Source organism: Bufo gargarizans, chromosome 1, assembly GCF_014858855.1.
Source record: "Bufo gargarizans isolate SCDJY-AF-19 chromosome 1, ASM1485885v1, whole genome shotgun sequence".
Lineage (NCBI taxonomy): Eukaryota > Metazoa > Chordata > Amphibia > Anura > Bufonidae > Bufo > Bufo gargarizans.
Window position 1 is genome coordinate 101,115,330 of NC_058080.1, and position 13,789 is coordinate 101,129,118.

The following is a 13,789-nucleotide window of genomic DNA, read 5'->3' on the forward strand; positions in this document are numbered from 1 at the left end:
ATAAAATAAATCCAATGAGGCGAATGGCGTAACGGAAAAAAGGGTAAAAATGGCCGGTTTGCAATTTTTTCATTGCTTCTCTTACCCCACAAAAAATGAAATAAAATGTGATCCAAAAGTCATGCACACTTTAAAATGGTATCAATAAAAACTAGGAATTGTCCTGAAAAAAATGAGCCCCTAAACAGCTCAGTAGTATAAAAAAAAAAAGTATAAAAAAGTTATGGGAGGCAGAATATGGTGATGTAAAAAAAATAAAAAAAAAATTCTCAAAGTTTAAATTTATTTTTACACTATTTGCACATAAATATTGGAATATTTTCCCCGCTTTCGACTACTACACTTTATGCCATAATTATTGGTGTCATGAGAAAGTACAACTTGTCCCGCAAACAAATAAGCCCTCATACAGCTATGTGACTGGAAATATAAAAGAGTTATGGCTCACAGAAAATAGGAAAGGAAAATGAAAATGAAAAAACCTTCGGTATTCTAGGGGTTCCTCCACCACTTTCGGAGCTCCATTCTCGATATAGGTGCAGGACCCACTGCTGAGACCTATAAGACAATGCGGGCATATCCTAGCGCTATGCCCCCATTGTTTGTGATGAGACAATGAATATTCCGACACGGTTTTTGATCCTGCCCGTTTCAATGGGAAGTTTGAATGTGGATTTGATAAGGAATATGCACCAAGAATGAACACGTCACTTACGTTTTCATTGCCGTGGTTCTTAAAACCTCAAGGGTGGAAAACCCTTTTCTTTGGGGTGCAGCATCTGCACCAAATCCACATTCCACATAAAAAACCTGTATGAACATACCCACAGGGCATCCCCTGACCCGAGCACACTACATCATTTCCGATGCAGTGAGATCCTATCTTACCGTGGACTCGCATCATGATTGTGTGCATGAGCCCTAATGCTGGGTTTTTAACCTTTGTCGTGTAAAGGTTGAAAGTGGTGGAGGATGTGGACTTGCCACGTGTGGACGTACGCTCCAAGAGCTTTGTGGGAAGTGATTGACTGAAGAGTCAGCTACAAATGGCCTTTCGCTGGATCTTTGGGTCTGGTTGTGTCCGAACTTGGACCTTCTGGAGAGTCCTCTCCTAGCCAGGCACCTGGGTGTCTGTTACCTGCCCAGCCTATGTACCAAATCATGGAAGATACCTGCCCAAATTGTATCATGTATCAAAACTGGTGTGAAGGAAAATTGGCTTAGCTGCCCCTAGCAACCAATCAGATTCCACCTTTCATTTTTCAGAGCTCCTTTGGCAGATGAAAGGTGGATTTGGTTGCTATGGGTAACTGGTGTCTCTGGGGCAGAGCTCAGCCTGGCGGCCACGTCCTCCGCCTACGTGTGTGAGAGGCTGTGTGCACAGATTACAGCGGCCCACCTCTGGTCACGTGGTGACGTCACCGAGCCGTCACTGCACGGAGGCGAGCGCCCACACAACATGGTAGCTCTGCAGCCCGAGCCCGCCGCCTCCTGATACCGCTGCTGGACTGGTGAGCTCGCCGGTGGGTCCTCCATGGAGACCCCATCTGATCCCTACCTTCCCTATGACGGGGGAGGGGACAGTATTCCTCTACGGGAGCTGCACAAGAGAGGTATGTATGGCTCTACCGAGCGCGCCTCGTCATTCTCCGGGAGGAGACCATTTTCTTGTGAGGCGGCAGCAGCGGCGCCTTCCCTGCCTGTAGGCTGGGTTATGTATGGAGCTGCGTGCCCTGGAGAAGAAGGCCTAGTGTATATACAATGTATGTAATGGATATAGTGTGTGTGTGTAATGGATATAGTGTGTGTATATAGTGTATGTAATGAATATATTGTGTGTAATGTGTGTATATATAGTATATGAGTTCTAGTGTGACAATGAGTGAGAGCAGCGGAGTCCAGCGGTAACCTGTGTGAGAGACTATTTATAGACTATGTTGTGTAATATAATGCGTAGTATAGAATACCGTAATATCACTTATAGACTATGGCTGTAGTGAGGTCATGTGATGCCAGGTACAGGTGGATCTCGGCTGTAGTGATGCCAGATACAGGTGGACGTGATGCCAGGTACAGGTGGATCTCGGCTGTAGTGAGGTCACGTGATGCCAGGTACAGGTGGACGCGATGCCAGGTACAGGTTGATCTCGGCTGTAGTGATGCCAGGTACAGGTGGACGTGATGCCAGGTACAGGTGGATCTCGGCTGTAGTGAGGTCACGTGATGCCAGGTACAGGTGGATGTGATGCCAGGTACAGGTGGATCTCTGCTGTAGTGAGGTCACATTTTATAGCAACCAATCAGATTGATCCTTTCATTTTCCAAAGGAGCACTAAAAATGGAAGGTGGAATCTGGTTGCTATGGGCAACCCAGCCAGTTTTCCTTCACACCAGTTGTGATACATCTCCCCTTTTGAGTGGTCCTTTCCGTCACGTTGATGCTTTTTCCAGTTTCTTTGCTGTGTCTGTTGAGTTCACAGTGATTGTACCTGCAAACATCCACAGGGCATTACAGTACAGTGACATAGGGGGACATAGACAGCTCTGCTGTGCAGGCACACATTTACAGCACACAGTGTTCTGTAGGTCTTATTAACTCTATACTTGCTGGCTGCCACTTTACCTGCTGGCAGAGCCCTCCCAATGGCACATCCATTTAATATTGAACCCTAAGGCCTCTTTCACTCGGGTGTCATATTTTTGGCCTGGATAAGAGGCGGGTGCGTTGCGGGAAAATGCACAGTTTTTCCGTGCGAGTGCAAAACATTGTAATGATGTGAGAAAAATCGGCATGTTTCGTACCCAAACCCGAACTTCTTCACAGAAGTTCGGGGTTGTGTAGATTGTATTATTTATTCCTTATAACATTGTTATAAGGGAAAATAATAGCATTCTGAATACAGAATGCATAGTACAATAGGGCTGGAGGGGTTAAAAAAATAAATAAAAATACATTTTTTAACTCACCTTAAAGAGGACCTTTCACTAGAATAAAAAATCTAAACTAACTATACAGACATGTAGAGCGGCGCCCAGGGATCTCCCTGCACTTACTGTTATACCTGGGTCGCCGCTCCGTTCTCCCGGTATAGCCTCCGGTATCTTCATATGTTAGGCTCCACCCAGTGGAACTTGCTGGCGTCTCCTCCCATGCTGCAGCGCTGGCCAATCGCAGTGCTCAGCTCATAGCCTGAGAGGCTTTTTTTTTCCTCTCAGGCTATGAGCTGAGTGCTGCAATTGGCCAGCGCTGCAGCATGGGAGGAGACGCCAGCAGGTTCAACTGGGTGGAGCCTAACTATGAAGATACCGGGAGAACGGAGCGGCGCCCAGGTATATAACAGTAAGTGCAGGGAGATCCCTGGGCTCCGCTCTCCATGTCTGTATAGTTAGTTTAGATGTTTTATTCTAGTGAAAGGTCCTCTTTAATCCACTTGTTCGCGCAGTCGGCATCTCTTCTGTCGTCTTCTTTGCTGATTGCAGGAAAAGGACCTGTGATGATGTCACTCCAGTCATCACATGATCCATCACCATGGTAAAAGATCATGTGATGGCCCATGTGATGACCGGAGTGACGTCACCACAGGTCCTTTTCCTGCAATCGGCAAAGAAGACAGATGGAGATGCCGGCTGTGCGAGCAAGTGGATTATGGTGCGTTAAATTATTTTTTATTTTTTTAACCACTCCAGCCCTATTGTACTATGCATTCTGTTTTTAGAATGCTATTATTTTCCCTTATAACCATGTTATAAGGGAAAATAATAAAATGATCGGGTCCCTATCCCGATTGTCTCCTAGCAACCGTGTGACACAATCGCACTGCATCCGCACTTGCTTGCGATTTTTACGCAGCCCCATTCACTTCTATGGGGTCTGCGTTGCGTGGAAATCACACAATATAGAGCATGCTGCGATTTACACGCAAATGTGAAAACCAACGCTCATGTGCATGGCCCCATAGAAATCAATGGGTCTGGATTCAGTGCGGGTGCAATGCGTTCACCTCACGCATCGCACCCGTGCGGAATACTCGCCCGTGTGAAAGGGGCCTAAGAGTTTTCAGGGAATTTCATGACTACTTATGTTTTATATTGGTGTATACTAGGGGTGCACCGAAATGAAAATTCTGGTCCGAAACCGAAAATTCAGGATGCCCTTGACCGAAACCCGAAACTGCCTTTTTGCCAAAATACTTTTTTTTTTAATGATATTTATAACAGTGCCATCCACAGACCCCCCCCCCCCCCCCACCTCATAACAGTGCCATCCACAGACCCCCAACACAGGGCATCGTTAATGGCCTAGCTAAATGTTTAACCCCTTTGGGACCAGGGCACTTTTTTTCAGCCTTCCAAGAGTCATAACTATTTTACTTTTGGAGGTTGGGGGACTGGAGGTCAAAGCGAGTCCCCTGTCTGACTAATCTCTCAGAAGTTGCTGACATCACATATCCAAGCCTTGCTTGAAGCATGTGGGAAGGAGGCCCCAAGACAGCATCATGGCTGACATCTCGTCTACACTGCAGCCGCTGCTGCCTCCTCTCGCCGGCTGCAACTGCAGCCGCTGCTGCCTCCTCTCGCCGGCTGCAACTGCAGCCGCTGCTGCCTCCTCTCGCCGGCTGCAACTGCAGCCGCTGCTGCCTCCTCTCGCCGGCTGCAACTGCAGCCGCTGCTGCCTCCTCTCGCCGGCTGCAACTGCAGCCGCTGCTGCCTCCTCTCGCCGGCTGCAACTGCAGCCGCTGCTGCCTCCTCTCGCCGGCTGCAACTGCAGCCGCTGCTGCCTCCTCTCGCCGGCTGCAACTGCAGCCGCTGCTGCCTCCTCTCGCCGGCTGCAACTGCAGCCGCTGCTGCCTCCACTCGCCGGCTGCAACTGCAGCCGCTGCTGCCTCCACTCGCCGGCTGCAACTGCAGCCGCTGCTGCCTCCACTCGCCGGCTGCAACTGCAGCCGCTGCTGCCTCCACTCGCCGGCTGCAACTGCAGCCGCTGCTGCCTCCACTCGCCGGCTGCAACTGCAGCCGCTGCTGCCTCCACTCGCCGGCTGCAACTGCAGCCGCTGCTGCCTCCACTCGCCGGCTGCAACTGCAGCCGCTGCTGCCTCCACTCGCCGGCTGCAACTGCAGCCGCTGCTGCCTCCACTCGCCGGCTGCAACTGCAGCCGCTGCTGCCTCCACTCGCCGGCTGCAACTGCAGCCGCTGCTGCCTCCACTCGCCGGCTGCAACTGCAGCCGCTGCTGCCTCCACTCGCCGGCTGCAACTGCAGCCGCTGCTGCCTCCACTCGCCGGCTGCAACTGCAGCCGCTGCTGCCTCCACTCGCCGGCTGCAACTGCAGCCGCTGCTGCCTCCACTCGCCGGCTGCAACTGCAGCCGCTGCTGCCTCCACTCGCCGGCTGCAACTGCAGCCGCTGCTGCCTCCACTCGCCGGCTGCAACTGCAGCCGCTGCTGCCTCCACTCGCCGGCTGCAACTGCAGCCGCTGCTGCCTCCACTCGCCGGCTGCAACTGCAGCCGCTGCTGCCTCCACTCGCCGGCTGCAACTGCAGCCGCTGCTGCCTCCACTCGCCGGCTGCAACTGCTTCCTCTCGCCCGCTCCAACTGCAGCCAATTACCTATGGTGGGGGGGGGGGATCCAAAATAATAATTCATTAATCGTAATTAGGGATGAGCAAATTGACTTCAGATGAAACATCTGAAGTCGATTCGCAGAAAAGCTCCTGCTCCGTACAGTATTGGAACAAAGTTTTATGCGAATCGACTTCTGATGTTTTATCCGAAGTCGATTTGCTAATCCTTAATCCTAATCAAGGTAAAATGTTCAGTTGACCACAATTTAGATTTTGGCCATAATCGCCCAGCCCTACAGTCACTATTGAGAAACTAATGTGTTTTCTGTCAACTGAACATTGCGTACCCTTTTATATTACCCGGATTTAGAGTTCTCTCTAATCCGTGACTGCAAGCAGGTGTCGTCTGTATTACACTGCCTGCAGCCGCCTCATATCAAGTTGTCTCAGCCCGCTCCACACACCCGATTGTCCCTTGTGTGTGCTGTTCTAAAGGGGTTGCCCACTTTACACTACTAGCTGCACATATGCTGGTAACAGCAACGCATGAAGCTAAAACAAAAATAGCATTAATGGGGTATTCCTGTCTGACAGGATATGCCCCCATTGTCTGATAGGTGCAAGTCCCACCGCATTTGAGATGGAAGTAGTGAACAGAGAACAGTGGTGGAGAAATAACAGGTGATTGTATAAGTTTTTATTTTTATTTTGTGACGTTGTGTGGTTTATCTCGGACTGCCCCTTTAAAGTAGCCTCTGCCCTGAGAGAAAGGCTGTGAAGTAGCCACAAAGCCAGGTGGAAACAGTGTAACGTCTTTTTACAAACGGTCTACCCTCCCCCACGCGTCAGATTAAGGAATGTACCTTCGCAGCGGAAGGAGGAAGAAAAAAAAACAAAAAACGTCTTAAGCCTCATTCACACGTCGGTGTTCTCCACAGACAGCGCACGTCAGCATTCATTTGAATGTGTGTATTCACACATCAGTGTTTCACCACAGTCCGTGCTCTATTTTGTACATGGTGACGGATCCATCATGCCTATTATAGTCTATGGGTCCGTGAAAGCCACGGATGCCATCTGTGTTGCATCCGTTTCATGGATAGACAGCAAAAAACAGACACTGAGGCATCACTGACCACCTTCTCACGGATTTGGGCACGGACTATTGAGGACTGAAAGTTATTTATTTCACCTACTTCCAGTTCCTGACATTTGGCAATGTGTGGTGTCCCCAACCTGAAGGACCAGTTCAGGTGGTTTTTCTGGATCTGTAAACCAGAATAGACTAGTTATATAAATAATGTAAAGTGAACGTGTCATCCGATAACTACCTATTGCTTAAGGCTACTTTCACACTCGCGTTTTGGTTTCCGTTTGTGAGATCCGTTCAGGGCTCTCACAAGCGGTCCAAAACGGATCAGTTTAGCCCCAATGCAATCTGAATGGAAAAGGATCCGTTCAGTCTCCATTCCGCTCTGAAGAAACTGAGCCAACGGATCGGTCCTGACACTCAATGTAAGTCAATGGGGACGGATCCGTTTTCTATGACACAATAGAAAACGGATCCGTCCTCCATTGACTTTTTTTTTTTTTTTACTTTTACTTTTTCCATCTCACGATCTATATTTAAAGGGATTCTGTCACCAGTTTTTGACCCCCACATTCAAAAATATGGTTATGTGCATGGTGCCCTTGTGATTCCTAATGTGGTCTTATAAGCTAAATCTGTAGGCTCATTTAGTGTAAAAAACGTTTTATCTAACCTGTCATTCATCAGATTAAGGTGCCCAGGAGGACGCTCATGTCTCCAAGATGCCGCCCGCCGCCGTTCGTGCCCAGCTCCTCCTTTGCTTTCATCAGCGATGTGCCCAGCTCCTCCTTTGCTTTCATCAGCGATGTGCCCAGCTCCTCCTTTGCTTTCATTAGCGATGTGCCCAGCTCCTCCTTTGCAGTCCTGCTCCAACAGTCTTCAATCTGCCCAAGGGGCGGCGTTTCACCTCTCTTGCGCCCCGCCAGCCTCCCCCAACTGCCGCTTTGAAGCGCAGCCCAGCTCATGAATATTCAGTTTGCTGGGCGGCTTCTGCGGTCCCCGCTCTGAAGCGCTGCGCTGAACAGTGCCCTGGTCAAATGCCAACTTTGTATAAAAAAATTGGAAAAGTTGTCTTTTGCCAAGATATTTCTCTCACCCAGCATGGGTATATGTAAAATGACACCCCAAAACACATTCCCCAACTTCTCCTGAGTACGGCGATACCAGATGTGTGACACTTTTTTGCAGCCAAGGTGGGCAAAGGGGCACATATTCCAAAGTGCACCTTTCGGATTTCACCGGTCATTTTTTACAGATTTTGATTGCAAAGTTCTTCTCACACATTTGGGCCCCTAAATTGCCAGGGCAGTATAACTACCCCACAAGTGACCCCATTTTGGAAAGAAGACACCCCAAGGTATTCCGTGAGGGGCATGGCGAGTTCCTAGAATTTTTTATTTTTTGTCGCAAGTTAGTGGAATATGAGACTTTGTAAGAAAAAAATTAAAAATCTTCATCATTTTCCGCTAACTTGTGACAAAAAATAAAAAGTTCTATGAACTCACTATGCCCATCAGCGAATACCTTAGGGTGTCTACTTTCCGAAATGGGGTCATTTGTGGGGTTTTTCTACTGTTTGGGCATTGTAGAACCTCAGGAAACATGACAGGTGCTCAGAAAGTCAGAGCTGCTTCAAAAAGCGGAAATTCACATTTTTGTACCATAGTTTGTAAACGCTATAACTTTTACCCAAACCATTTTTTTTTTTGCCCAAACATTTTTTTTTTATCAAAGACATGTAGAACTATAAATTTAGCGAAAAATTTATATATGGATGTCGTTTTTTTTGCAAAATTTTACAGCTGAAAGTGAAAAATGTCATTTTTTTGCAAAAAAATCGTTACATTTCGATTAATAACAAAAAAAGTAAAAATGTCAGCAGCAATAAAATACCACCAAATGAAAGCTCTATTAGTGAGAAGAAAAGGAGGTAAAATTCATTTGGGTGGTAAGTTGCATGACCGAGCGATAAACGGTGAAAGTAGTGTAGTGCCGAAGTGTAAAAAGTGCTCTGGTCATGAAGGGGGTTTCAGCTAGCGGGGCTGAAGTGGTTAAAGAGCTGCACTATCTTCCTCTCTTACGTGTCAGGGATTATGATCCTGAATAGGGATCGACCGATCATCGGTTTTAGCGATATTATCAGCCGATATATTCAGGGTTTTGAACGTTATCGGTATCTGCATCTATTTTGCCGATATTCCGATAACGTTTCGGGGAAACGGATCGCGCTGCTGACGACGCTCTCAGTGCACCCCTGCAGTATCTCCCTCCCCCCTGTGCTGCCGCTGCCAACAATGAGAGGAGAGAGGACAAGAAGAGGGGCGGGGCTATGGCCACTGCACCACCAATGAAGATAACTCTCTCATTCATTCATATACAGGAGGCGGGAGCTGGCTGCAGAATCACATAGCCGCCTCCCGACGATGGTGGCAGTGGGCACAGGGTCCCCTCTTCCCTCCTCCTCAGTGGCAGTTTAGATCGGAGCACCAGCAGTGTAAGGCCTCATGCACACGACCGTTGTGTGCATCCGTGGCCGTTGTGCCTTTTTCCGTTTTTTTTCGCGGACCCATTGACTTTCAATGGGTCCGTGGAAAAATCGGAAAATGCACCGTTTGACAGCCGCATCCGTGATCCGTGTTTCCTGGCCGTGAAAAAAATATGACCTGTCCTATTTTTTTCACGGCCAACGGTTCACTGACCCATTCAAGTCAATGGGTCCGTGAAAAAACACGGATGCACACAAGATTGTCATCCGTGATCCGTGTACGTTTTTTCCTATCATTTCAATGGCAAACTTGACTTTGATTATTTTTTTCATTTTTCATGTCCGTGGATCCTCCAAAAATCAAGGAAGACCCACGGACGAAAAAACGGTCACGGACCTACGGACCACGTTTTTGCGGACCTTAAAAAAAAACGGTCGTGTGCATGAGGCCTAAGCCTAGGGCTCCGATCGGTTACCATGACAGCCATGCTATTGAAGCCCTGGCTGCCATAGTCAGCTGCTGTGTGCACAGAGCAGCAGGGACGGTGTGAAGTCCTCTTCACCCAGATGGAGATCTATCAGGGTGAATAGGACAAGGGTTCTAGTCCCTAAGGGGGCTAATAGTAAAAAAATATTAGGTATAAATGAAAGAAAGATTTACAAAAAATACCTACACGTTAACAATAAACTTATTCATTTTCAGCAGATTTGTGTAGGAATGAAAATTCACAGAATATCGGTATAAATTATCGAGTCTAAAAATCAATATCTGTCGATCCCTAATCCTGAATACATTTTAATATAATCTTCAGATTAATTTCTGTAGGAATTAGGAGACATGAAGTACAGCGAGGATAGTGGGGGTGTAGATAATGAACAGCAGCACTTGTATGTAGTCTCCATTAACACAGCTCCCCATTACCTGTCCTCTCTGTACTTAATGTCTCCTCATGAACTTCATTCCTAGAGAGATTCACCTGAAGATCTTATCAGCTGTATTCAGGACAGGGTGGATTTGATTTAAATCAAAATTATTTAAATCACTAGTCAGTAAGGCTTGATTTAAATCATAGTTTTCTACATAAATGACTAATTCTTGCTGGTATAACTTATAATATGCAAGTAGATGAAGATTTTTAGAATCACAACTCATATTATTCATATTAGTTTGATTAGGTTGATTCTGTATTCATAGGTTTGTAGAAGTTAGGATCTAGTCTGCCCAATATACTGAATACTATGGATAGCCCCTGGCCCTATCTTAGGCTAGTTTCACACTAGCGTTCGGCTGTCCGCTCGTGAGCTCCGTTTGAAGGGGCTCACGAGCGGACCCGAACGCTTCCGTCCAGCCCTGATGCAGTCTGAATGGATGCGGATCTGCTCAGACTGCATCAGTCTGGCGGCGTTCAGCCTCCGCTCCGCTCAGCAGGCGGACACCTGAACGCTGCTTGCAGCGTTCGGGTGTCCGCCTGGCCGTGCGGAGGCGTGCGGATCCGTCCAGACTTACAATGTAAGTCAATGGGGACGGATCCGTTTGAAGATGCCACAATATGGCTCAATCTTCAAACGGATCCGTCCCCCATTGACTTTCAATGTAAATGTCTGGACGGATCCGCTCAGGCTAATTTCACACTTAGCCATTTTTTGCCAATATAATGCAGACGGATCTGTTCTGAACGGAGCCACCGTCTGCATTAATATGAGTGGATCCGTTCAGAACGGATCCGATCGAACACTAGTGTGAAAGTAGCCTTATATGAAGGATGGCCTTATGCCTATCCCATGCATGCTTAAACTCCTTCACTGTATTTGCAGCTACCACTTCTGCAGGAAGGCTATTCCATGCATCCACTACTCTCTCAGTAAAGTAATACTTCCTGCTATTATTTTTAATCCTTTGCCCCTCTAATTTAAAACAATGTCCTCTTGTAGCAGTTTTTCTTTTAAATGTTCTCTCCTCTTTTACCTTGCTGATTCCCTTTATGTATTTAAAAGTTTCTATCATATCCCCTCTCATCTTTCTTCCAAGCTATACATGTTAAGGTCCTTTAATCTTTCCTGCAATTATGGCAAGAGAGAAAAGGGAGAGGCGCTCATAGGGTAGTAAGCGATGATAAGCAGATAAACGTGATGAATTGAATGTGCTCACCTTTTGAGTGTTGTGCAGGTGTAAGCGCACAACAGGTTAGACACACCAAAGGTTGGGAGGGTGAGGGAGGTCCGTGCTGCCGGTACCCGTTCAGTCCCTTTGGATGGAGTTGCCAAAAACTCCTAGGGAATGTTAGGGGCGAGAAGAGTGATTTGTGTCCGAAAACACGATAAGGTACCTCTTTGGCGCACAGGGACGACCGCAGTTTCAAGGTTTTTTGGTATAAATACTATTTATTGTTCAGTTGACAAGGCGTTTCGGAGTTTATAACTCCTTTTTCAAGTCTTGGGGGCGCCAACAGCAAGGGGCAACAGGCAAGAGGTGGCCGGGTGGCTGATGTGTGCTGCTGCTGTGTCTGGCAGCAGCACACATCAGCCACCCGGCCACCTCTTGCCTGTTGGCGCCCCCAAGACTTGAAAAAGGAGTTATAAACTCCGAAACGCCTTGTCAACTGAACAATAAATAGTATTTATACCAAAAAACCTTGAAACTGGTCGTTCCTGTGCGCCAAAGAGGTACCTTATCGTGTGTTTTCAGGCACAAATCACTCTTCTCGCCTTTAATCTTTCCTGGTAAGTTTTAGCTCCGTAATCTCGCGAGCTCGCGCATGCGCAGTACCGGCTAAGTGTTCCTTCCCTGTGCTGGCATCAGCCTCAGGAAGGAACTGCGCTGAGATTACGGCCAACTAACTGTGAGATAGGAGGAGATTCGGAGGACGCAGGCGGTGCTGGGCTCCTTCACAGGGGGGCGTGGCTGGGCACCAGGAAGGTTAGTACAGCCCCTTGGGCACATTGCCAGGCTCACTTACATATCTATAAAATCATTTTTTAAATACAATAAAAGCACACAGAGATATGGGACAAGTATATTGCGAACATGCTAGCGGTGATCTGGCAGTGCATGTCCGCAGCTCTATAGGCTAAAACAAGGTGACAGAATTTTCATTTTCCTAATTTCTGGAGAACCACTTTAATTACTGAGAAGCAGTGATGGATCAATCAAAAATAAAATTTCAATGTTTAGAGAGTACTCAGGTCTTAAAAGTAGAGCCGATGAAGAGACCTGAGTAGTCTCCAAAGCTTGCTATTTTGTCATCTTTTTCAGTTAAAGCCATTAAAGGGGCTTTAATATCGATGACCTATCTTCAGGGTAGGTCATCAGTATCAAATTGCTAGGGGCTGATCAGCTGTATGACGCTCGCTGCTGGTGCTTTGCTAGGTCGTCAATTAAAAGCCCGGATAACCCCTTTAAAAGGTATCCAATATGTGTGTGTGTGTGTGTGTGTGTGTGTGTATATGTGTGTGTGTATATATATGTGTATAAATTATTTATTTTTTTACATTTTAATTGCTTTTACTATTTGTCCCCCTTTTTTTTTTTTCTTTTTTTTTTTTTTATGGTGTTGTGTTAGGCCTTTTTTTTTTTATGGCATTTACCTGACAGAATGATCATTTTTATAGTGTGTTTTTTTTTTTTTTTCTAAAACTTTTTATTTTTTTGTAATTGCTGGTATGATGCAGTGTTGTCATTGTACCTGTCAGTATTGATGCTTTGCCTGTTAGACCCTGCCTATGGGCCTAATAGGCTTCTATACATGGCAGACCCCCAAGGACCTAGTATGGTATAAATGATTTAACAATTATTTTTAGTTCCCCTAGGGGAATGGAACATGCAAAAAGTAAAGTAGAAAAGGTAGTTTTTGAAAAATAAAAAAATCTAACCCATTTTACAAAATGAAAGAACAACATATATGAGCATTGATGCCATTGTGTCTGAAAATGTAAGAACAGTTCAAATATGAAAGTATTTGTCCTGCACTGTGGGCAGCGTTGCAGGCACAAAAAATAAAAACTGTGGAAAATCGCCTCCCAATAATTACAGTGATCAAAAAGTAGCCCAAAATGGTATTAATATAAATTACAGCTCTCCCTTTAATGAAAAAAAGCCTTACACAGCTGTAGATGGAAACATAAAAAAGTTGTGGCTGTCAGAAAATGCTGATTCATAAGGGTTATAGACTAGATAAACTTGGTATCTAAACGTAGACTCTAATCTTACTAACCCACAGAATAATGGAAGTGTCTAAAATGCACAATCCTTTTGGTGCCACACCATGCCTCCTGTCTTGTGTTTACTAGGACTTTTTTCACTGTGGTTTTGGTTGGTCGCCTGCATGCTATTCCTACAACAGAGATATTCATGAACATCCAAATGGAGAAAGAATAATGATAGCGGCACTCGCCAAATTGCAGCAAGATTCTTCTTTATGTATATGTGTATGTATATATGTGTGTGTGTGTGTGTGTATGTATATATATATATATATATATATATATATATATATAACAAAAAAATGAGGCAGCACTCCAAACGTCAGGTGAAGAAGATAGTGGATCCTTTATTCCCCTCTGCAATGTTTCAACCGCTCAATGCGGTCTTTATCAAGCATTGAGCGTTTGAAACGTTGCAGAGGGGAATAAAGGATCCACTATCTTCTTCACCTGAT

At 46.3% G+C, this 13,789-nt stretch overlaps 1 protein-coding gene across 2 annotated transcripts in view; it reads left to right on the forward strand.

Moving 5' to 3' along the window:
• Positions 1–1,423: 1,423 nt before the first annotated feature.
• CLCN3 (chloride voltage-gated channel 3) overlaps positions 1,424–13,789 on the forward strand; it is a 68,983-nt gene continuing 56,617 nt past the window's right edge. For both annotated transcript variants that reach the window (XM_044297117.1, XM_044297123.1), the window contains exon 1: positions 1,424–1,613. In XM_044297117.1, coding sequence (XP_044153052.1) covers positions 1,535–1,613 — 79 coding nt within the window. In that variant the 5' untranslated portion in view covers positions 1,424–1,534. The remainder of the gene's footprint in view (positions 1,614–13,789) is intronic.